The sequence below is a fragment of the Myotis lucifugus genome, unplaced genomic scaffold, assembly GCF_000147115.1.
Source record: "Myotis lucifugus unplaced genomic scaffold, Myoluc2.0 scaffold_465, whole genome shotgun sequence".
In the NCBI taxonomy this organism is placed as follows: Eukaryota; Metazoa; Chordata; class Mammalia; order Chiroptera; family Vespertilionidae; genus Myotis; species Myotis lucifugus.
Window position 1 is genome coordinate 648,458 of NW_005871513.1, and position 23,755 is coordinate 672,212.

General features: G+C 60.3%; 2 protein-coding genes and 1 long non-coding RNA gene across 5 annotated transcripts in view; 1 reads left to right on the forward strand and 2 right to left on the reverse strand.

The window, feature by feature from the left end:
* The first annotated feature begins 748 nt into the window (after positions 1-748).
* On the forward strand, positions 749-9,383 carry DOLPP1 (dolichyldiphosphatase 1). Of its 2 annotated transcripts, XM_006103172.3 has the most exons (8): positions 749-893; positions 4,674-4,774; positions 5,038-5,122; positions 5,217-5,316; positions 5,526-5,624; positions 6,125-6,253; positions 6,710-6,799; positions 8,028-9,383. In XM_006103172.3, the coding sequence occupies exons 1-8, from the start codon at positions 818-820 to the stop codon at positions 8,062-8,064; spliced, it is 717 nt and encodes a 238-aa protein (XP_006103234.1). In that variant the 5' UTR covers positions 749-817; the 3' UTR covers positions 8,065-9,383. The 2 variants fall into 2 exon arrangements, with proteins under 2 accessions (XP_006103234.1, XP_023600242.1); XM_023744474.1 differs by lacking the exon at positions 6,125-6,253.
* On the reverse strand, positions 9,318-10,204 carry LOC111823327. The gene is made up of 2 exons (XR_002826358.1): positions 10,030-10,204; positions 9,318-9,893 (listed from the first exon to the last, which is right to left on the reverse strand). It is a non-coding gene; the product is annotated as an uncharacterized LOC111823327 (long non-coding RNA).
* Positions 10,205-11,059: 855 nt separating this feature from the next.
* CRAT (carnitine O-acetyltransferase) overlaps positions 11,060-23,755 on the reverse strand; it is a 14,601-nt gene continuing 1,905 nt past the window's right edge. The window contains exons 1-14 of one of the 2 annotated variants that reach the window (XM_006103178.3): positions 23,656-23,755; positions 22,724-22,987; positions 20,157-20,275; positions 18,959-19,012; positions 18,312-18,477; positions 17,802-17,976; positions 17,248-17,426; positions 16,668-16,768; positions 16,176-16,295; positions 15,895-16,017; positions 15,683-15,818; positions 15,276-15,338; positions 14,429-14,566; positions 11,060-13,828 (exon numbers count right to left, since the gene is read on the reverse strand). In XM_006103178.3, coding sequence (XP_006103240.1) covers positions 13,613-13,828; positions 14,429-14,566; positions 15,276-15,338; positions 15,683-15,818; positions 15,895-16,017; positions 16,176-16,295; positions 16,668-16,768; positions 17,248-17,426; positions 17,802-17,976; positions 18,312-18,477; positions 18,959-19,012; positions 20,157-20,275; positions 22,724-22,987; positions 23,656-23,682 — 1,881 coding nt within the window. In that variant the 5' untranslated portion in view covers positions 23,683-23,755 and the 3' untranslated portion in view covers positions 11,060-13,612. The remainder of the gene's footprint in view (positions 13,829-14,428; positions 14,567-15,275; positions 15,339-15,682; positions 15,819-15,894; positions 16,018-16,175; positions 16,296-16,667; positions 16,769-17,247; positions 17,427-17,801; positions 17,977-18,311; positions 18,478-18,958; positions 19,013-20,156; positions 20,276-22,723; positions 22,988-23,655) is intronic. The other variant, XM_006103177.3, reaches the window with a different exon arrangement.

Genomic DNA, 23,755 nt, shown 5'->3' on the forward strand with positions numbered 1-23,755 from the left:
CTGGTTCGATTCCGGTCAAGGGCATGTACTTGGGTTGCGGGCACATCCCCAGTAGGGGGTGTGCAGGAGGCAGCTGATGGATGTTTCTCTCTCATCGATGTTTCTAACTCTCTATCTCTCTCCCTTCCTCTCTGTAAAAAATCAATAAAATACATTTAAAAAAAATAAATCTTTGTTAATTGAAGAAAGAAGGAAGGAACCTTTCTTAACTTCAATTAAGCTTCCACTCCTAGTATCACTCAAGAAAAGAGTTAAGTGCCCTCTGGGTCTTGGGTTTCAGTTTACTCCTAACTAAAAGGCGATGGACGCAGACCCCCGCCCCGCCCCGCCCCCGCCGCTTCCAGCACGTGCTCTGACCGACGCCCAAGCCCCTTCGGCTCCGGGCGGGCTCGGGTTACCTGGGGAGCCTTCACGGCGCAGGTCCTGGCCAAACCAAAGCTCCCACCAAAGTTCAACACGCCTCCCAAACTAAGGCCTGATTGGTCCGTCCTGCCCACACTGGGGAGCCGGCTTCACCTTCTGATTGGCTATTCTGCTCTCTGTTCTGTGCTGGAACCCGCCTCTTCCCTGATTGGCCAGAAACCTACCTGCGCTCGTCCCGGATTGGCCGCTGGCTTGGTCGGCTCACAAGCTCCTAGGGGCCCCGCTCTCTGATTCGCCGCTGGGACCAGCCCTACGGCCTGCACGCTGAATGGCTGCGCCGCTACCTGTATCGGCTTCCGATTGGATGCGAGGCGCCTCCCTGGCGTGATAGGTCAGGACCACCGCCCCCCTGGCAGCCCATTGGCTGCTCGGCGAAGCCCGGTCTCCGGGTAAGATGGCAGCGGACGGACAGTGCTCGCTCCCTGCTTCATGGCGGCCGGTCACCCTCACCCACGTCGAATATCCTGCAGGTAAAAGGCGGCCCCGGCTCTAAGGACGCCTTCCCGGGGCCGGCCCCTCCGCCCCGGGCGCTGCGGCTCGCGCGAGCCCGCGGAGGGGGCGCCGGGATACCGGGGTGGGAACTGTCAAATAGGGAGCCATGGAGGGGCTCGGCCGGCGTGCGCCGCGCACGCGCGGTGGTGCGGCGATGAGCTGGGCGAAATTGTGAGGCTCGCTGGTGCGCTCTGCGGCTGCGCGGCGGGGGTGCTCCCTCGGGTTCCGGGGCGCGGGTGGGCTGTAATGGGGAGGGGGGCTGTGTGAGGCGGCGAAGGGTCACTGGCCTGGACCTGGGCCCTTCTTCCCCGCCTTCCCCGGAGCCAGGGAGGCCGGACTCCCTCTCCGGCGTGCAGGGAGTGCCTGCTTCCTTGTGCATTTGGGTCGCCTGCGAGAGCAAGAGCTCCCGGTCGCTGGGAGGGTGCCGCCGAGGCCAGGCAGCTGCCCGTGGTTGGAGTGCCTCTGGTGTGCCACGCCCTGGGCAGGGCACCGCTGCACAACAGAGGATCTTGACTTCTGGAGCTTCCCATCAGACACAGCGCTAGCAGCACAGGGTTTTGCAGCCGGGAGGTCCTTTAGCTACAGTTCTGGAGGCTCTGGTGGCCTGGGGCAGAGCTTGGGCCTTGGGGTCAGAGGTGTCTGGGCTCCAGCTCAGGCCTGGGCCCTGTGCCAGTGGCTTCACCTGTCGGTGCCCCAGGTACTTCATCTCTAAAGTGGGACTAATCACAGCGCCTCCCTTCTAGTGGCGTGAGAATCCAGCAACAGGGGGCGTGAGAAATGCTGAGCACGGTGCCTGGCGCACAGGCAGTATTCAGTAAAGACGCAGTTCAGGTCAGCCCCCCTTCCCAGGACCCGCTCAAGCCCCCCCCCCCCCCCCTCGGTAGGATGGTTGGGTATCAGGTGAGCCCCGCATCGAGCCCTGGTTGTCCTAGGAAGGACCTGCTCAAATGTTGCTCTTCTGGGTGGAGATGTGAGAACTTGGCCCCTGCTGAGGGCCCCAGGGCTGGCTGCCAGAGAACTTTGACCCTGGGTGTTCTGGGTTATACTGGGGGTAGGGTGGCCCTGCCAGGTGCTGGGCCCTACCAGCCTGCCTGCCCTTCCACCCCTCCATTCACTCAGCCAGTGCCCACTGAGCGCCTCCTGAGTGCTAGGCCCAGGTCTAGCTCTGGGTTTAGGTGAACAGGCGGATAAGTCCCTGCAGTCCTGGGCTACGAAAAAAACCATTCTACAGGAGGGAAACCGTAGCCTGGGGAGGGGAAGGGACTTGGCCAAGGCCTCGCACCGTCCTCACTTCTCCGAGTGCTCACACTCTAAGAAGCCAGGAGAAGGAAGCTGGCCGCTGTGAGCAGCATGATGCAGGCTGTGAGGAGGTACCCTGTGCAGGACTGGGTGCCCGAGGAGGGAGCTGCCTGAGCCTGGGGGAGCCCACAAGGTCTAGCCCCTGCTAACTCTTCTCTGGCCCCCTGTACTTCGTACCCCTCATCACACTGACCCTTGCTTCCTTTATCCATTCTCCATTCATTTGCGGTTATTTTTGAGCCTAGTTACGTGCCAGGTGCTGTTCTGGGCTTGGGGCATTGAGTGCTGTGTAAAGAGACCCCGTCCCTGCTCTTATGGGACCTGCAGAGGGAGAGACAGACACAGCCTGCTACCTACAGTAACAAGCAAATCATGAATGATGCACGGTCACCTATTCATGTTCCCCCCCAGGCTGAGCGCTCTGCAGGGGCAGGAACGGGTCTTTGCCACTGTGGTGGGTGCTCAGGTTAGGTTGTGTGAACCCAGGCAGCGTCCCGGGTGGGGGAGACCGCACAGGTCCAGAAGTAGGACAGAGCACGGTGTGTTCAGGGAACTGGAGTGCGGTCCCTGGAACTGGAGCAGAGGGTGGAAGGGGAGCAGGGCTAGGACGGCCCAATGAGCTGGGCTGAGGTGGGACTTATCCCAAAGGCAGAGGGAGCCATGGAGAGGCTTGGAGCAGAGTGGCGAGGGCAGAGCATCTGCAGGAAGGTCCCAGGTTGGTGCTGTTGTGGGATAGTCATGGAGCTGGACACCAGCTACTCCCTGTCCTCACGGCCAGGTGCTTTGGGCATCAGCTGGGCAGCTGAGAGACCCAGAGTCTCAGGGCCACTGTGTGGGTGAAGTGACAGGGGTCCAGGAAGGGGAAGGGCTCACCCCGTCACCCAGCTGGCCCGGGGCAGCACTAGCCCTTGAGCCAGCCCTGCTTTGGGTAGGTGTGGGTGAGGCCAGGTGTGCGCCCATTTCTTCAGCCTGAGTCTGGGCTCCGCCCTGTGTGGGCACCTTCCCTGTGTGAGGCCAGGCTGGTGGTGTGGGCCATTTCCCACGCTGGGTTCTCCCAGCTGGTGGGAGAGCAGAGCCCCCAGCGTGGACGTGTCCTGGGTGCCAGGGGCCGAGCTGGGTGTCACACAGGCCCTGTCTCATTCAAGCTCACAGTCATAGGGGGTGGGTACTAGGTACCCTTTTCACAGGTGACCGAGCTGAGGTCAGGGAGGTGGAGTCTGCCTGAGGTCATGTAGCAAGTGCTGGCTCGGGAACTGAACCCTGCCCTCTGACCCACCATGCCCTCTGACCCACCATGCCCTCTGACCCCAGAGTGGCCACGTAGCTGTCCTGTTTTTTTGTTGTTGTTTTTTAAATTTATTTCAGAGAGGAAGGGAGAGGGAGAGAGAGATAGAAACGTCAATGATGAGAGAGAATCATTGATCGGCTGCCTCCTGCAACGTCCCCTACTGGGGATAGAGCCCGCTACCTGGGTATGTGCCCTAGACCGGAATTGAACCTGGGACCCTTCAGTCCGCAGGCCATCGCTCTATCCACTGAGCCAAACCAGTTAGAGCTTAGCTGTCCTGTCCTGTCTTTTTTTTTTTTTAAATATATATATTTTTGTTGATTTCAGAGAGGATGGGAGAGGGAAAGAGGGATAGAAACATCAATGATGGGAGAGAATCATTGATCGGCTGCCTCCTGCACACCCCCTACTGGTGATGGAGCCCACAACCTGGGCATGTGCCCTAGACCGGAATTGAACCTGGGACCCTTCAGTCCGCAGGCCGATGCTCCATCCACTTAGCCAAACCGGCCAGGGCTAGCTGTCCTGTCTTGAATGGTGAGGGTAGTCTTTGAACTTGACATCAGCCCTGTTCTTGAGCAAGGGGGGAAGTGGCCCTCATCTCCTGGCTGTGCTGTCCTCATCTCTCAGAGGGGCTGGCCGTCCTCACACCGCCTCTCCCCCGGCCTGTTAGGATGGTAAAAAGCAGGTAGTGAATAGGTAGCCAATTTCTTGCCAGTAGAGGCCGTGAGAAGCTGTTACTGCAACTGGCGTCCGTATTGGGCAACACAGCCTTCTCCCTACCCTTGGCCTTGGTCCTTGTGGGGGCCTGCAGCACAAACCCATGTCTGTGTGGCCAGAGAATACCAGGTTCCCTGGAGCCCAGGGCTCGGCTGGGGCAGCCTCAGCACAACACTGTGTTCCAGGGGCACCCATGTGCCTGCTGGGCTGCCCCCGGTACAGAGCCCGTCTCGGGGGTCAAACGAAGCCGGGTTCAGATTCCTGGGCCAGAGACTTGGCTGTTAGTCCCGCTCCCACTCGTTCTGACTGAGGTGTCCACAGCTGCCTGGCCCTGCACTCCGGCTCTTATTGGCACCTCCTTTCTGGCTCAGGTGCTAATTACCTTGCACGGGGCTGGCCCCTCTCTGAGGCTCATGCTCTGTCCTCATCCCGTTTTCCCTGTCGCACCCAGGTGATCTCTCCGGCCACCTCCTTGCCTACCTGAGCCTCGGCCCTGTGTTTGTCATTGTCGGTTTCGTGACCCTCATCATATTCAAGCGGGAGCTGCACACGGTGAGTGAGTCTGTCCCCCCCACCCCAGGCCCTCCAACTGCTCCCCGCTGCCCCCACCCCACGGAAGGGGTTGCGCCATCTCATCCCAGGTGCTGCACCTTCCCTTCCATGCCACCACCTTTCTTGAGGTGTGTGGAGCCTCCGGGCTGCTTCCAGGTGGTTCACCAGTTGGGCTGGGAAATTCTATCAGGGGCCATGGTCTTTGGGGCTGGGCGGTGGCCAGCAGGCACAGAGGCCCGGCTGACCACACATCTTCCCAACAGATCTCGTTCCTCGGGGGCCTGGCACTGAACGAGGGGGTCAACTGGCTGATGAAACACGTCATCAAGGAGCCGCGGCCCTGTGGAGGTAAGGCCCAGGCTGCAGGAATCGGGGGTCCACCAGGTTGGGGCATTATGGGGGGCCTGCAGCCTCCCCTCATGCCCTGTTCTCTCTCCCCCAGATCCCCACGCGACAGTGGGCACCAAGTACGGGATGCCCTCCAGCCATTCCCAGTTTATGTGGTTTTTCTCCGTCTATTCCTTCCTTTTCCTATATTTAAGGTGAGCTTCTTTCCGGTTGGAGTGGCCCTGGACTGGCCCAGGCCAGCCTTTGCCAGGGACTCACTGCGAGTCCTTTGGATGCCACGTGGGGCTTGGCCTCTTCCGGGGGTGGGAGGAGCCCAGGGAGCCTGTGGAGGGGCCAGGAGCTGTTTGGGAGGCCCGGGCTCCAGGCTGTGGGCTGAGGCCACCTGACAGGCCTGTCTTCCCAGAATGCACCAAACGAACAACGCCAGGTTCCTGGACTTGCTGTGGAGGCACGTGCTGTCCCTGGGCCTCCTCACCGCGGCCTTTCTGGTCTCCTACAGCAGGTACGGAGGGAGGGCGAGCCCCACCCACACCCTGCCACTGGGTCTTGCTGGGTTTTTGGTCCCTATTGCTGGGTTTTTGGTCACTGTAGAACTGAGTCTCAGAGCCTGTAGGGTAGGGCGGGGAAAAGGGTCCCAGCCTCTTACTTTGTAGGGTCAGGGCTCCACTGCCCCTTGCGGCCCAGTCCTGCTGTCTCCTCCCAGCTGAGCCCAGGGTCCTGGGGACACCTCCGCACATCAGCTTCTGCTCCAGCGCCTGGAGGAGCCCCATGCAGACGAACTCGGAGTTCAGGGCTGGGGAGAAGGGCGGCGAGTCTCATCTCCTCTCTTGGAGTCGGGAGAGGCGCCGTCGGGGCCTGAGGCTGTGTTCACAGGAGTTCATGCCTATCTGTGCGTGTCTCCCTGTGCGCACACAGGTCCCCGGAAGCTAGCGCTTGGGCATGGGGGACCGTGCAGGCCTGTTGCTGGCTGGCTCTCATGAGCTTCCCTTGTCCTTGGCCCAGGGTCTACCTGCTGTATCACACCTGGAGCCAGGTGGTGTATGGGGGCGTCGCCGGAAGCCTCATGGCCATCGCTTGGTTCGTCTTCACCCAGGAGGTCCTCACTCCTCTCTTCCCCAGGATAGCGTCCTGGTAACTGCTTCCTGCCCTGCTGCTGCCCCGCCTGCCCCGGCCCCTCTGCGGAAGGGCCGTCAGTGGAGGACCTAGGGTTTCCTACCCCAGCCTCGGTCTCCCTGGGAGAGCCCTAGGGTCCAGGTCTCTGGTGGGCATGAGGCTGCAGGCCCCGTCTGCCTGGCTTCTCTGTTGCCCAGGCGTTTCCTCACGCCCAGAAGCTAAGGTGGCTTCTCAGGGACTCGGAAAGCAGCCCGAGTCCCGCGAGCTGTGTGCACGGTGGGGGCGGCCCTGCCTCAGTGTCACAGGTGGCACTTCTAGTTCTTGCAGTGGCCCGGGGGGCACAGTTCGGGCAAGGACTCTCTGAGCGGTGGGGGGGGAAGGTGCATGGCTGACTCCACACTGATGGGGGACTCTGGCTTGATGGCAAGCTCGCGCCCTGACATGACCTGGGGTTCTGGGTGTCTGTCTCCGCAGGCCTATCTCTGAGTTCTTTCTAATTCGAGACACGAGCCTCATTCCCAATGTCCTCTGGTTTGAGTACACAGTCACCCGGGCAGAAGCCAGGTGAGTTAAGGGTCCGGCTCTCACTGGGTCCTGGCTCAGTGGGGCTGCCACTGCTCCTGCTCTTAGAGGCTCCCCGAGACCCAGGCACTTGGCTAAGCGCTGTTTTTCACTGCCTCGTGGAAGCCTCCTCGGGACCGCATTGTACAGATGAGAAAACTGAGGCTGAGATGAGCGGGGAGTCACTATGGATGACTTAGAGATTGTGGGTGGGGACGCTGGGCTGGGAACCCGGGCTGTCGGGCCCGGAGCCATGCTTTTAACCCGTGTCCCAGAACCAGAGAGCTGGGCAGCCGGGATTCTCAGGGTGCTTAGTCCAGACATGCGCCCCATAAATGGGTAAACAGAGGTGCAGTTGCACAGCACGTTGGTGCAGAGCTGGGCTTTGGAGTCTACTGACTGAGCTCTCCCTCCGTGGGTCGGTGCCAGCCGGGGTTCAGAGGGGAGCTGAGGCGAGGTCAGACTTCAGAGCGAGCCTCTGGGGTTTCCCCAAGGCGGTGGTGAGAGGGGTCACAGGGCAGGCCAGGCCAGGGCACCTGAGCAGCCTGGAAATGTGTCTAGTGCATCATGGTCCAAATTATCCTAAGGAGCTTAAAGGGAAAGCCCTGGATCCAGGAGGAAAGGGGATTTGAGGTGGTTAGGGCAGGCAATCCCATTATTGGAGAGGCCCGGCTGGCCCAGGCTCTCCACCTGACGCTCAGAATGGTCCTGTCCCAGGGGCCCTGCCCTGCCTGGCCCCGCCCCTGTCACCTGGCTCCGCTGGCCACCACCTGCCTCCATTTACCAACATTTCTGTATAAGCGTGCTCTGTGCCAGGCTGTGTGCTGGGGGGAGGCAGAGTGAGACAGCCACAGCCGTCAGGGGAGCCTGAAGAATAAGGCGCCTCCTGTGTGATGCGCGCCCTGGGCCTGAGAGCTCAGGACAAACTGGACGTGGGGGCCGGTGGTTGGGCCTGCTGCTCAGGGGAGACAGACCTGAGGGTGGAGGGAGTGCGGGCCTGCCCAGGTCGGGGGGTGGGCGGAGAGCGTTCTCAGGAGAGGGAAGAGCATGTGCACAGCTGCAGGCGGGAGGAAGTTTGGTGAGTCAGGGACTGGGGCTACTGGGAGGGGCACTCACCCATTTTGACGGGACTGTGGGTAGGGAGGGGACCGCTAAGGGGGTCACTGAATGCCAGGGGTCCCCTCCTCTGACCCCCAGGCGTCCTCACTGCAAACTCCCACCCGTTTTGCAGGAACAGACAACGCAAGCTGGGGACGAAACTGCAGTGACTGGTGAGGGTGGCTGGGTCCACCTCCGTCTGGCCTGCACGCCGCCGTGCGGGATGGACAGAATGCAGAGGGATGAAGCGGAGACCTCGACAGACCCGTCGCCAAGTGGAGCCTTTTGTTTTCTTACTTTAATTTTAATGAACAAGGTGGCCCGAAGGGCCAGGCCAGCCCCTCGGCCAGGATCCTGGAGCGCCTGCTGACGGGGGCCACACAGCCAGCTCCGCGCTGTGGGAAGTGCTGGTGTGGGCGCTGGGGTGTGGGTAGAGGAGGAGGCCTGGCACCTGTGCTCGCAGGGCAGATCCAGGGGCGTGAAAATACACACTATTTATTTTTGGTTTTGTTGACGGCAGGCAGGATTTCGGAGATGGGGCCGGAAGAGCCCGCTCTGCGGTGGCTGCCCGAGTACAGGGGGCCCGGCCCTCTGCCCTGAACGGTGGCCTGGGCCCAGCAGAGGGCGCGCCCCGGGCCCTCCCTGCCACCATTGCCATTCCAGAACCTCATGCAGTGTTTCCGAGTCAGGGGGCCAGGCCTAGAGAGAGCGCTCGTCTGGCGGCTGCTATCGTGTCCTACCCCGCACTGACCCTTACACCACAAGGGCTTTCTCCGGTCCCCTGTCCCCCAGACAGTGGTCCCTTCCTGACAAAAGAGCCTGCACATGTGGGTGAGCAAACCCAAGCTGTTTACAGCTCTTTTTGGTCCTGCCAGCGGGAGCGGTTAGTCTTCATCTCCACGAGAACCAAGTGCAGAGGAACGGAGCGGGTGAGGGGGGCCCGTGGTGCCTGACATCCGCGCCCTCCCCCCCTTCGCTCTGAGCATTCCTTACCCTTCCCGACCCCTCCGAGAGGCTGGGGACTGCCCGGGGCACCTGGAGCCTCTTTTGGGGTGTGGCACAGAGCCCACTGTCCAGCTCAGAGGACGGCTCCTCCTCAAGGGACTTGATCTCTCCGTCTCTGTGAAGTGGAGTTGTGGAGTGGACATGCTTCCAGACTCTTGGAAGTTTCTAGAACTGAACCAGGCTGCTCGGGACCTGTGTTCGAACCCCGCCCCTCCCTTTCTTTGTGGAGGTTCGTAATCTGCTGCTGAAGCACAATGTTCGGGTGCTTTCCTTTCTCAGTTGAAGACCGTGTCCAAAGCCATTCCAGAGGCCAGGGCCGGGGCCTGTTTCTAGGGAAGGTTGGTCAGTCCCCACATCCCGCCCCCCCTTTCCTTCTTGTTTTTTACATTTTGCCTGAGACAAGCCAAGTGTGAGGTGGTTTGATTTAAGAAAAATCAATGAAATTGTTTACTATTGTTTTAAAATAAAATCCTGAACTCTGGCAGCTTGAGCACATGTTGACTTGAGCTCCTGAGAGGAGGCTGGAGACACGTGACCCCAAGGAGCAAGGACCATAAAAACATAAAACCATAAGCATCTGAGACATCTAGTCCCTCCAGCCCCCAGTGCCGCCTTGTGAATGGCTCTGCGACATTTCCCACTGAGGAGACCGCACTGCCACGGAGAGCTGGACGTGCCCCCTTTCCGGTCCTGGTCGCTCCCTGCGTGGTCCTGGCTGGCTCTGGACCTGCTCAGCCTCGTTCCTCCATGACAGCCCTCGGGGGCTGGGGACAGGGTGTACGCCTCTCCAGGTAACACCTCCGCTCTGTGTTTAATCCAGTATTTCTTGAGTGTGCATGGCTGAAGGTCTTGCTTTGGAAGAAATGACTGCAAACAGCTGGGTTTTTAGAGGCTTGTGGGAGTGAGGTGATAGAAGTCGATCCCAAGGGCTGGCCAAGATGGGGAATCTAATCCTTCCCTGATTCACTGAGCTGAGATGCAGAATGGCCACACCCTAGAGTAGGGGGATCAGAAAGAATTCTGTCCCCACATGAGCTTGAAGGCTGTGGGTCAGGGCCCCCGCCGTCCACAGAACCTTGACGTTCAGTAAACGTGACCTTACCCGAGATACAAGGCAGAAGCAAACCAACCTCTGGAGGAAGGAGCCTCCATCCTGGACTTCAGTCATTCGTGTGAGTAGTTTTTAAGTTGCAGTGAAGAGAATGTAGGTAAAGATGGCCGAGAGGACACGACACCGTGATGGAGAACCAGCGGAAACGGGTCACGGAACAAGCCTGCCAGTACCTCGTGCTGGAAGATCAGCCACAGACTAGATGTGTTTTATTTTTTAAATATATTTTATTGATTTTTTACAGAGAGGAAGGGAGAGGGATAGAGAGTTAGAAACATCGATGAGAGAGAAACATCGACCAGCTGCCTCCTGCACATCTCCTACTGGGGATGTGCCCGCAACCAACGTACGTGCCCTTGACCGGAATCGAACCCGGGACCTTTCCGTCCGCAGGCCGACGCTCTATCCACTGAGCCAAACCGGTTTCGGCGACTAGATGTGTTTTAAAGACAAACTTGAGCATGTCTGCGGGGCTGAGAAGCTCTAAGGTGAACCCTGCAAGACTTTTAAGTGGATCAAAATGGAAAAATCCAATCGCTGAAAAGCAAGCTGAGCTCAACAGGTAGGTTTCAGTTGAAGAGGAAAGTAAACTGCACGACAGGCAGAAGGACCAGAGCGGAGAGGAAAGGGATGGTGAGCCCTGAATGTCCCCGAGTCCCAGCTACACTCACTGCTCTCACCTCGATCGACACCCCAACTTCTTTTCCTGTTGGTCACGTCTTGCCGGCTCCAGCTCCTAAGGGTCTGGAATGTCCACTCTTCTCCACCTCCCCGACCCCTCTGGGTCCCGTCCCCCCTCCCCCTGCCTGGAGGCTGCAAAGCTCCCCCACGGTCAGGCCCCCTCCAACCCCTGGGCATCTTCCTACATGCCCTCCTCCAGGTCTCGGACAAAGCACTGGCCGTCAACGTGGCCTCTGGCTCCCTCTGTCCAGCCCTCACCCCCTCGCAGGCTTCGCTACAGGCCTGCCCTTGATTCCGGCCACTGCACTTTCCCCACGAAGAGCCAAAGTCAAGTTCATGCCAATCTGGATAGACAAACGGGATCTAGGTAAGAGCCAAATCTTTAATTCATTCATTTATTACATGTTCACATTTCAAGTAATGTGTTGCACAAAATATATTACTTTAGAACAGTTCTTTTTCGCTCATAAAAAAAAAAAATCAAGTTCTTCATCTGCATCATTGGCATCAGGGTCTTGTCCCTGGCCCACCTCTGGGCTCGCTGACCGGAGTCTCCAGGCCCACGGGCTGAGCGGCCTGAGACCCAGCAGCACTTTCTGGATTTCACACGCAATGCGGTCACTGGGAATGTTACCCCAGGCCCCGAGTGCCCGCTGGCATCACACGGAGACAGCGGATTAAGAAAACCCTGTAGGTGTGTCATCTCCCCAATCCTTCCTTCCCGTGTGTCCAGAGACCCTAAGCACCTGCTTGTCCCACACCCAGCACTCCCAAGAGTGAGGCACAGTCACATCCTCGGGAGTAGTTGCTAAAGGTCTTCGTTTCCTTGCCTTTCCCTCCCCACGTGCCACCAGGGACCTCCAGGCCGGCATCTCACACTGACGGTTTGTTTCAGGTGCTAACTGCCTTTCCCCATGGACTTTCGGCGCTAAGGAGTCGAGTAAGCCTTCATACGAGACCTGTAACACCCAAGGGCAAGGGCATGCCCTCACTTCTGAAGGAGAGTTTGGGGAAACCCTGCCTTATGTTCAGACCTGTGTGGTTCTTAGAACTTGAGTTGTGGGAGTTGCAGGTGTCTGTGCAGTGCCCATGGCCTGGCTCACTCTGTCGCCTGCCCCCGCAGCCCCACCCTAGTACTACTCCCCCAGCACTCACCAACGCCTGCTGTGGGCCCCCACTTCCTGGGACTCCCAGGAGCCCCCAGAGGGAGCAGCATCACCCCCACTGTACAGATGAGGACAGCAGGCTGTGCATTGTCATGGTCTTTCCCTGGTCTTCCCACTCCGGCCCAGGAAAGGGCATTCATGGACCCTACCGCCTTCTCCTGGCATCACTCCACCCTGCCGGCCTTGCTGGGGGGCGGGGAGGGGGCGTTGAGAAATGGCCAGGCCCAGGGCAACACCCACTCCCCCCTTGTGTGGGTTCCGCCTCCTGCTCCCTGGGACTCGGGCAAGTGGCACACCCTCTCACCCGCATTGGAGGGAGGGTACTGAGCCCCACCTTGTGGCTGTGGGGGATGTGGTGGGACCAGCAGGCCCAACACAGGTCAGTTCGACTCAGTGCCCTAGTCCAGCCAGCACCTTCCTGTGCCTTCCAGGCCCATGTCCACCCATGGCCTCCCCTTCACCCCTGCGCTGGTCATCTGGGCGGGTGTGATGTGGGGCTGGGGGCTTGGCTACAGGGGCTCCCGGTACCCTGACCTGAAGTATGGCTTCTGGGAATCTGTTCTGTTTAGTGGCCTGGTGACTGACCTCTCTGTGCCTCAGTTTTCTCGTCTGAAAAAAGGAGAAAACCACAGGCCCCATCCTCACTGACTGTCCCAGGTCAGCCGGGCCAAGAAGCACTCTGACAGGCTCCACCAGCTCTCCCACCTGCACCCCAGCGTCTGCTCTGGTTTTCACGTGCCTTAGGGCCAGAGTGTCCCCTGGAGTGAGAGACTGACTTTGGCAAGACACCCAGCTTCTGCCAGGCGCGTGGGGTTGGGGTCAGGCGGGTTTAGGGTTCTGATCAGGTGGTCGTGTGATCTGGGGCATCACTCCTGTTGGGCTCAGTGGGGGCTGCAGGATGAGGCCTTAGGCCCTGGTGTTGGCCACACCTGGCCCACCAGACTGGGGCCTGCAGGGTCCTACTTCCCTGGGAGAACTGTCCCACCATATGCCCACAGTACTGGAGAGGCCCGAGTCCCGGGCAGGTGGGAGTTGTCTGAGAATGGGGTCCGCAATCTGGTGCCTGAGGACACCTCCTCTTGGCTCCTCGGAGTCCCTGGGGCCATGGCTGCTTGGACACCAGCTCCCAGGCAGGGAAAGCCGGGAGGCGGCCCGGTGTCCCCCCACCTGCCTGCCTCCGCAGCTGGAACGCCTCTTCACCAAAACATTTTCCCTTTATTAATTGCCTCGCGTGGTACTATTATACAACCAGGAACATTGTTCAGCCATATTCTCCAAAAGAGTACGGCAGTCCTGTGGGAGATGCCCCGTCCCCAGTCCGCCTCGCACCCTGGCCTCGGCCGTGGGGAGGCCTGGAGTCCCCCACTCCAGATAGTCCTGTCTTCAGGCCTTTGGGCGTTTGAGGATTGGAGTACGGATCAGCCCAGATGGCAGGGACTGGCCAGAGCTGAGCTATCAGAGAAGGACCTCCCAGGCTCACCGGTGGGGATGGAGTTGACTGGTTCCTTTCCCAGAGGAAGGCTGCACTGGACGATAGATGGGGCGCCTGGGCCTCCGTCCTGCTCAGCCTCTGAGCACAGCCCATGATGCTGGGGATGGCCCGTGGAAGGCATTTGGCGTGGGCCTGCGGGCCCTGGGGGAGTCCACCCCGGCTTGGTCAGATCTGCGGGGCCCATGGGGAGAGGGACAAAGGGGAGCCCTGGTGGGGGCCCATCTGAAGTGGTTTGGCTGTGGCAGGGGCAGGGGGGGCACGGCTCAGAGCTTGGCCCGGGGGTGGCTCTGCAGCAGCTCGCGCATGTCCAGGAGCGCCTTCTCCAGGTAGTGCGCCATGCGGGCAGCGTTGGTCTCGGCACAGCTGTTGTAGGCCGACACCGAGAAGTTGATGTGCGACTCCATGGGGTTATAGCAAACGCCATAGCCGTCTGGGACCACAGGCCCAAAGAACATGACGCAGTCTGTCTTGGAGGGGACCTGGGGGTGGCAGAGGACTAAGGCACTCGCCCTTCCCACCAGGTCCCTTCCAGCTCCTCAGTGCACCAGCCTGCCTTCCCAGGACTCTGCTCCTGCTGTGCCCTGCCTGACACCTTTCCTCTTCGTCCTTCGGTGTGCAGTTCCGGTGTCACCCTCCAGGGGGCCTCCTCTACATTCTTGGGGCTCTACTGCTCCCTCCTCGGGACTTCCCTGACCCCTAGCACTTCCTGTGCTGCCAGCCTACACTGAGAGTCCCTGGGGAGGGATGGTGCAGTCCCTGCTGTGCCCCAGTACCCAGCACAGGCTGGCACGGAGCACACGTTCCTTCCTTCGTGTCTGACCGGTGAATGAATGAAGCCGATTCTCCCCTGGGGGGTCCCCAACTCCTCAGCCTGAGCTGTAGCGAAGCCCCTGACCCGGCCCCTCTGCCAGAACTCGGCCGCTTCGAAGTGGCCTCTGGGGGCCCGTGTGGGCCACGCCACCACCGAGGTCTGACCACGTTCTAGACCTTGGCTCTCGTCAGTGCAGCCTTTCTGCTCCAGCTCCGGTGGGTTCTGTTCCACCCCACCCCACCCCAGGGCACCCAGGGCGGTGGCCCACCTGGCTGGTGGAGAGGTTGAAGTGCATGGCGATGGCATAGGAGGTGTCCATGAAGATGTCAGGCATGCTCACCAGGTCCTCGATGGCCTGTAGCTTCAGGCCCAGCAGGTGCCGGTCCAAGGCCTCCCCGCGGATGGCCTGCAGAGAGGGCCCTGTCAGGAGCGGGGCTGCGGGACCACAGGGCGCTGCTGCCCTCCACAGAAGCCTGCGGCAGCAACACCTCTTCCGTCCACTGGCCCCTCAGACCCAGGAGACCAGAGCAGCCAGGCAGGAAAGCCCTCACTTCAGAGATGGGGAAACTGAGGCCCAGGGGTCTGCCAGGGAGGCAGGATTTAAGAGCACAGGCCTGGAGCTGGGTGGCTTAGCCCCTCCTGGCTCTGGGACGTTGGCACATACATCTTGGAACCTCAGTGCCTTCATCTGTCAAATGGGGACGGTCACTGAACTCCCCTGTAGGGTGGCTGTGAGACCTAAAGGGACATCTGTGTGTAACACGGGCAGAGCCTGGCGCACAGGTGCTCAGAGGCAGGGCCAGCACGGGAATCCAGGCCTCCCGCTGCCGACTGCAGCCTGAGCTGTCACATGGCGGAACCCTGCTGTCGGCCGCGGTGTGTGCCCTCAGCGTCCTGGCTCCATGACACAGGATCCAGAAGCTCACCTGGAACCTGGGGCCAGGGCAGTCACTGGGCCCAGCCTCAGTGTCTCCAACTTTAAAGTGGGGATGTACAGCCTTGCTCCAGGTGCCCCAGGGCTCAGGGGAGGGGTCGCTCAAGCTGAGAGTGAGCAGCTGTTTGCTGCAGGAGTGGACAGGCAGGTGGGAGATGCCAAGCTAATAGGGCTCGCTCACCCGGTTGGTGTAGGCACGGTGGGCGTCCACGGCCTTCCGCAGCAGCTCCACCTTCTGATGCTCCTGTGGGGTGAGGGGAGACGGAGCTGAAGCACTGTCCCTCCCTGTTCCTGCCCCCATCTCAGGAGCCCGCTCCCACCGGCACTACATTCTGAGAAGAGGAAGTGGAGCCACCATCACTCTCGGGCAGATGCTCACTGCTGATGAGTGAGTGAATGAAAGCTCCCTTTTCTCTTGGGCTGCCAGGAAGCTCAGAGCTAAATCCATAGCTCTACCTTCTCTTATATTCCCAGTGCCCACCATCGGGCTGGAACACAGTAGGTGCTCAATCAATGTGTGTTGACAGAGTGAATAGGGAGGGAGATGGCTCAAGCCCAGCTCACCCACCCTCACCCTGAGCCTCTCACCGTCACAGTGGAGTCATCCATGGCTTTGACAAAGGCCAGTGATTCCGTGGATGCCGAGCGGATGGTGTCAGTACGGCCCAGGTGAAACATGCGCAGGGAGGCGCTTTCGTACGTGGCACAGGCCTGCCCGTAGACCCTGGTGGAAACGGGGCTGAGCTCATCCCACCTCTGCCCCCAGGTCTCCACCTGCGTCCCGGCGGGCAGGGGCTCACCTGTAGTAGGCCAGCTGCAGCGCCATCTGGATGAAGGCGTCAGGGCTCAGCTTCTCTGACTTGGGGAAGTCCTTCCCAAAGTGGTGGAACACGGTCACAATCATGTCCAGGTCCTGGATCATGCTGGGGGTTGGGGACAAGGCCGGTGAGGAGCAGGCACCTGGCAGCCCTGCCAGCCCCCGCGAGAGAGGTCTCAGAACCAGCTGGGTTCCGTGACAGACCTGGAACAAAAGCCTGCCAGACTCCAGGGGCCTGGCCCCCACCCAGCGCCCGGCGCTCACATGCTAAGATTCTGCTTGGCCTTCTCAATGTCGTTCTTGATTTCGGGGGTGATGTTGAACCGCAGCTTCTTGGGCATGGGCAGGGGTACCATGGGAGACCGCACGACCTCAGCCTTCTTCCTGCAGGGACATGGGCTCGGGCTCATGCTGGTGCTGGGGGAGCCTGGGCCCATCCTTGGGATTGGGTGGGGAGGATGGATCCCTAAAGCTGGAGGGGTCCACCCAGGGAGGCGCTTGGAGTTCTTCTGAAGTCACCTCCAGCTTTCAGGTGGCCAAAGGAGGAGGCCTGGAGAGGGGACGGGACTTGTCTAAGGCCATGCAGCTGGGAAGTGGCAGAGCCAGAATGCAAACCCATGCCTCCTTCTGGCTTCCTTGGAAGAAACAGATTCCCAGGCCTAGGGAAATGCCATCCCCCACAAGGCAGTCTGCCACCCGTGTGTCACCGTCACCAGGGTCTGGGGAGATGGGGGGAGGGTGGGGAACCACACTCACGTGTACTCAATGACGTGGTCCACGAGGGAGATGATGGGCGGCCCCTCTGCTGCTGCGTGCTCGTAAATGAGCCCACAGGAGCCATCTTCTGCCACGATGAACTGTGGAGGGGGAGGGGGCCTGTGAACCCGTCCCTGGAGCCACTCTTTGGATGGTCCCAGAGGAAGCCACCTCAGGAGTTACGCTGACTTATTACAATTATTAATAAGAGCTAACACCCATCGGGGTCCGTGGACGCTCCTAGGCCACACCGAGCACACCCCACGCTGGTACACCTCGCTGAGTCCCTGTAACTCTTCTACCCGGGAGTCCTCCCACAGCCCCATTTTACAGGCGCAGAGAGGGAAAGTCATGGCCAAACTGCGCCTCTGTGCCTGCCTCTGAGGTGCTGCAGGGGGTGTTGGGGTGACAGCAGTTTCTGGGCCAGGCCCAATAATGACAGGCTGACTGCTGGGTAATTGCAGCCGCGATGACTTCCATCTGTTTACCAGCCAGGAGGCCAGGACGCGCGGGAACAGGAAGTCCCGAGGCTGCAGGGGACCGAGTGTGGGTGTGTGTCTGGGGGGCTACCGGTCCTCACCTGCAGCGTCTTGTCGAACCAGCGGTTGCCGCTGTTGAGCTGGCTGCCGCCCCCGTGCAGCATCTGGCCGGCCACCTGGCTGCGGTACATGTCTTCTGAGACCCGAGGTATGACTGCGTCCAGGCACACGGTGAAGATGCTCTTCTGGATGGAGCGCACCGACTCCCGGTTCACCTTGTCTGCAGGCCGCATGGCGGGAGGGGGCACAAAACGGGGGTGTCAGGCCTGGGGCGGCCGGGCCTCCAGAACGTTCCGGAGTCCTGGGACGGGCTTCAGAGCTTCACACTCAACAGGGCCCTGCAGCCCCGCAGCCCCTGTGAGGAGCGCCCAGCGCCTGGCCCACTTTAGAAACAGGCAGATCCCACCCAGGTCCCTGACTCAACACGGGGTTTGGGGGGACTGTGGCGGCAGACGGGGGCTCCCCAGCCAGGGACTTGGACTCTCATCCCACTTGCTCCTTAATATGGGAAACAAATTTGATCCAGCTGTTTCCCGAGCGGAGAGGACTCAGTGAGAAGCGTGCCGCCTGGGCCTGGCCCCCCCGCCGCGGGCACCTTTGATGAGCGTGTTGTAGGCCTTGGCCCAGGAGTTGCGGTGGTTGGAGGTGAGGATGCCCACGGGCTCTTTGTTGGTCTGCAGTGACGAGTTCCAGATCTTCTCCAGCTGCACGAAGAGCTGGTCCGAGGTGAGGGGCGTCCCGTCGCTGTGGTACACGTCCAGCTCAAAGAACTGTCCGGGTGCAGGCGGGCGGGGAGGGGCTGGTGACGACCTCAGACCCGCCGCAGTCACGTCCCACCCCACCGCCTCCTGGCCCGGGCAGCCCAGAGGCACAGTGAGTGCTGTCCTGGGCCCAGCTGAGGGGATGGTCAGGCCAAGGGTGAGGGCGGAGGAGGATGTCCCCGCATTGTTCTCCCAGGCGGGGCAGGCCAAGGCCCCTCTTGGCGTCCCTGAGGCTAGAGCCTAGCCGGGCGCCCAGTAGAGATGCCCAGAGCATGCCTGTTCCTGGGGCTCAGGGGCGTGTGTGGGGGCCCTGCCCCTCCTCCCCTTCACATGGGCCCACCCACCTGGTAGTTGTGCACCACTGTGATGTGCATGGGCGGCTTCTTGGTCTTGCTGAAGTTGATGACCGAGTCCTGCTTGGGGCCTGGCACGCGGCAGGAGGACAGGATCTGATAGTACTGGTTCATGCACAGCGGCTTCCCGCCCAGGTACTCCACGGGAAGGGTCTCACTGTGGGGCAGGGGGACAGTGAGGGGCCGCTGGGCAAGTACAAGGGAGAAGGGAGGAGGGAGCGGCTGGGGGCTGGGCAGAGCTGAGTCAGGGTTTACAGCAGTGGCCGGCTGCCCTCCTCGTGTCCCTACTTCCCCTGGGCCTACGCAGGGCTGCCTGCTGGGCTGGGGCAGGAGGCCTGCCGTGAGTCACCCTGGAAACTCCCTTCCCCTCTCTGGGCTTTAGTTTGCCAAGGGGGCGATGACCTGAACGCCAGTTGCGGGGCCTCTCGGGACAGGGTCACCGGGAGGAAGTCCCAGCAGCTGGAGCAGGACCCAGGCATCCCAATCCCGAGGCTCTGTCTCCCCATTCCCCACAGAGGCGGGGCCAACAGGAAGTGAGAGCAACCGAGCTCTGGCCTGCCCAGCACCCAGGGCTTGGGTCAAGCTGGAGTGACTCTGTCAATTAGGCGGGCAGAGTAGGGGCGGGCCGGACTGCTCACTTGTCAACCATGGCCTTGAAATCCAGCACACCCTCGATGAATTTGGCAGCAAACCTAGAGGGAACAATCAGAGATCAGCAGAGGTGTGGACACCCTGAGGACAGACCCAGGTCAGGGACGCCTGCGGGGTGAAGGGAGCCACCAATTGCTTCACCCTCACGCAGGGCTTGCAGAAGCTGAAGGAGTGGGTCTGTGTTCAAGTTCCAGCTCGCCCTTCTGAGCCTGCTTTCTCGCAACCTCTAGAGGGAGATGCGAGGGCTCAGGGAGAAACTGCTGGCCAAGTGCCGGCAAGATGTAGGTGCCGAGGCACGGCAGCCCGATCGGGGCTGGGTTCCACCCACAGGGCTCGAGCCCCAAACCACAGTCGGGAGTCTGGAAGGAGGACACCCTTCCCTCAGGAACCAGCTACGGAGGGACCCGGGCCCCAGGGGGCGGGAGTGTGAATGAGAGGGCAGTGGCTCAAGGGGGCCCCTCACCTAGGTCTCTACCTGCTTCTGTGTCTCCCAGGCCACCTCTCCTACTGGCCTTCCTCCCTGAACTCTGTGGGCTACACCAGCCATGTCCAGCGCCCGGGCTGCCCCTGGCCCCCAACATGGGGGCCACCATCTGGAGTTCCTGGGCCTGAACCCCCAGACCTTCCCGGGTGCCCTGGTGCCTTTAAGAGAAGCAGGTGGTGGCCACAGCGGCTGGTGCTTGGGCAGGAGATGCTTGCCACTGGTATTTTTATCTCTGGTCGGACTGGAACAGAGGCCAGGGCAAGTGACATGGCCGAATGTGGAAAAGGGGACTGTGTACAAAGGTCGTCCCTGTGGCCAGAGGCGAGAGGGAAGGAGGGTGAAGTGCCAGAACTGGGGCGGGGGGTGGCCCCAGGTTTAGGGACAGGGAGGGGACGCAGTCCACGGTGTGGTGGTGAACAGCTACGAAGCTTTGGAGCCAGGAGGACCCTGCTCCCTGTCCCAGCTCAGCCAATACTGAAAGGTGATCTTGGGCAGGCCCCTCCCTGCTCTGCGCCTCAGTTTCCCCATCTGTAAAGGAGGAATGACACTCCCTACTTCATCGGGCTATGTGTGGGGATGAAAGATAATGAGCAGGACTGGGGCCCCTCCAACCTCCTGGAGGAAGTGGTCCTTGGGGCCTTGGAAATGCCCAGGAGCCTTGCCCCGCCCCTCCTGGCCCTGCCCCAGCCGCAGCCACTCACCGGAGTTGTCCCTGCAGATCCACAAAGTCCTGCCTGGGCAGCACCAGGCCGGGGCTGGAGTAGATGACCAGGGGCTGGCGGAACTGGAGGTAGGCCGTCTTGAGCCACCACTCGGACAGCTGGGGAAAGAACCAGAACCTGTCAGGAGGGGTGGGGGGGGACTCGGTGACCCTTCCTCCCAGGGCGAGGGGACTCTCTGCCCCCTCTGAGCACAGGCCCAGAACCCCCGCCCCCTACACCCACCAGCAGTGTCCCATCTCCCCTGAGCCGGAGCCAATCAGCAAGAGAAGTCAGACCCCCGGCCAAGGAGAAGATGTGGGAGGAAAAAAGCCTGACAGGAAACCTGGGGCCGGGGGAAAAGAGGCAGAAATGTGAGTCATGTTTCTTTCTCTTTTTAAAAAATATATTGTTATTGATTTCAGAGAGGAAGGGAGAGAGAGAGAGAGAGAGAGAGAGAGAGAGAGAGAGAGAGAAATATCAATGATAGAGAGAATCATTGATCGGCTGCCTCCTAGACTCTGGGGATCAAGCCTGCAATCCAGGCATGTGCCCTGACCAGGAATTGAACCATGACCTCCTGGTTCATAGGTCGACGCTCAATCACTGAGCCACACTGAATCATGTTTCATCATCGTACAAATTTTGGTCAATGATTTTTACTACTTTTAGAAACAGTAAAAACGTATGTCTGATAGAAAATAATAGAGAAAATATAGGAAAAGGAAGTCCATGAATGAGTTTCTGCTCATCCCAGTGGGCATTCTCCAGAAAGCAGGGGCCCAGGGTTCAATGTCAATCCGGAGATCCCGGTCCGCAGTGGCCTCAGTTTTGTTGGTGTCAGACTGGGCAGTGGACACTCCTTGGATCTCAAGGTCAGGCAACCTGGGGAAGCCACTGAGGATAAACCCATGCACTAGTGACACAACGTGGGCTGCACCAGTGGGTGAGCATTGCCCCTCTGGGGACCTACGTGGACATGGTGAAGGCTCCCGTCCTGGGGCCGTGCGGCTCCCAGGGGACCGTCACCCTTGAGCCTTATGTGCCTGACTGCAACACTGTCCGCCCTGCACCCGTTCCCGGGGCCTGCCCAGTGCCTCTCTCGGCGGGTCCTTTCATCCCTGGAGGCCGCGCCCGCTGTGCTGCCTCCCCCAGCCCCAGAGCAGTGGGCAGGATGTGCCTCTTGACCAGACGCCCCCTGGGAAACGGCCGGTGGCACCAGGCCATTAGCCTCGGGCCCTTGGCAAGGGGCGAGGGGTGTGACGTGCTCAGCTTGCACAGAACGCCAGCGGATGTTTGGAGGAACTGCAGGCTAAAAAGCAAGTTACACACTGCTGGGCCCCAGGCTCTCAGCTCCTGATTCCGGAGTCCAAGGCCCTGAGCTGCTCAGGCTCAGGACAGCCATCCACCAGCTGAAGACTCCTGCCTCCTCTGTGCAGCCCCCGCTTCCACCTGCACCCCTCAGAGCACCTCCTCCTCATGGGGCTTTCTGTGGCTCTCCTACAAACCCGCCTCTCCCTCATCATCCCTTTCTCCGGAAGTCCTCCTCTCCCCCGCGCCCCGACATAGTTGCTTTAGGTCAGGACTGTCCCCCCTCCCAGCAGCCCAATCAACACGTACCACTGGCACCAAGACATACTCTGGACCCAATGACTCCCACCCTCTCCCTGCCAGCATCTCCTTCGGGGTGACGGCACCAGCCCTCCCACCGCCTCCTGCTCCCATTCTTCTTCCCTCCCAGTGCCAGGGCGGCCATGCTAAACTTTAGGTTAAGGTGTAAGATGCGTACAGAAGAGCGCACGGAGCATCCATGTACACACATTTCCACAAGGTGAGCGCACCTGCGTGACCGACCGAGACACAGACCAGAGCAGGCATCACTGAACACAGCCAGCCCGCAGCCTCTTCCCACTGAGCTCAAGTCCAAGTTCCTTCTGCTTGCAGCCCTCCTCCCACCCTGGCACTCCACTCCAGCCTCCGTCTGTTCCTGGATTCACCTGCCTTTGCTGGTGCTATTCCGTCTGTCACAGACCCAACACCACCTCCTCCCTGCCTTCCCTGACCACTCAGAATAAAGACGCTGCCATTCTCCACCCCTCTTTCTCACCACCCTTTTAAAAAAATTAAAAAATGTTTTCATTGATTTGAGAGAGAAAGAGAAGGAGAGAGAGAGAACTGGGAATTGAACCAGTGACCTCTTGGTGCTCAACCAACTGAGCACACCGGCCAGGGCACATCAGCCTTTTTCATGTCTACAGAAATGACCTTGACCACTCACGTGTCTTGTTTGATCATCTCTCTCCCCTTCCTACTTGAATGTCAGCTCTTCAAGGCATCAACTGTCTCTTTCTTGCTCACCCAGCACTCTGCCTAGTGCCAGGCACAGAGCAAGTTCCCATGAAACTGTGGCGCCAGTGAATGCACCAGAGCGGCTGGTGTTGGAAGCATCTGTGTGCAGCAGGGGCAGACCTCCCTGGAGGACTCTCACAGGACCCACAGCCTCTGGGGGGCCCTGTTCCCTTTAGCCCTCGTGGGCCTGGGGGGTCGGTGTACCCGCAGTTCTTACTCACCCAGTTCTCCATCTTCTTGGCCCTGCGCTCCAGCCCCTTCTGCAGGCGCTCTCCCACGCCCCCTGCAGCCTGAAACTCTTCCACCAGCTTCTTGGTGTGCGCCCATTCCTCCTCGCTCACGATGGGCTGCAGGGTCTTCAGGTAATGGTCCAGGGTCTGCTGCAGCGGGGGCACGGGCAGCCGTGGCAGAGACTCCTGGTGTGCCTTGAAGCGGCTGGCGACCTTCGTCAGGGAGGAGGGCTTGAGGAAGCCCAGCGGCTTCACCTGCAGGCAGCAGAACATCCTGCTCATTCTCCCACTGGCTCTGGAGGCCCTGGTAATGCCAAGCTGCCGTCCTGAGCATTTAAGTGCCCATCTCTGGGATCAGAGACAGCCTCTTGGGTGGTGCCAGCCCTGGCTTCCCAGCCCTCGAGCTATAGGCGTCTCCATCTCTCTGGGGCTTGGAGATGCAGGTATGGACACGGAGGGTGGGGTGTGGCCACTGATCTTGCCAAGGCTCCGGGGAACCAAGTCAGGATGAATGGCACCTGCTGGGGGTGGCAGAGGTCAGAGGGACCTCTCACCTGTCTGAATGCACAGGGCCCCGCCTTTCTCACTTGGGGATTATGAGCCAGCCAGCAGTGAGGTGACGGCCCCCTCCCAGAGCTCCCCACCTCCTTTTCTCCCACCCTGGCCAGGCTGAGAAACAGGAGGGAAGAAGAAAAAATCAGAGAGAGCCAGATGATTACAGCACCTTTGGATGAGGGGGAAGCCACAGGTTTTTCCCTGTCTGTGGGATGGGATGGGGGTGGCATGGAGGCAGCGCTGGGACAAGAAAGAGCTGAGTGGCCTGGCAAGAAGGGTAAGAGTTGGCAGAGAGAGAGAGAGAGACAGGAGGGTCTGGGGCTATTGGCGGCAGGAGGCAGGCAAGAGGCAGAGGCTCTGTTCCATACCTTCTCTTTCTGCTGCCCGTCCTCCATGGCAGGACTGAGGTTCTGAGCCCTGTCTGTCTGCCTTGGGCTGGATGCCTAAGCCTAACTGTGCTACCAAGTG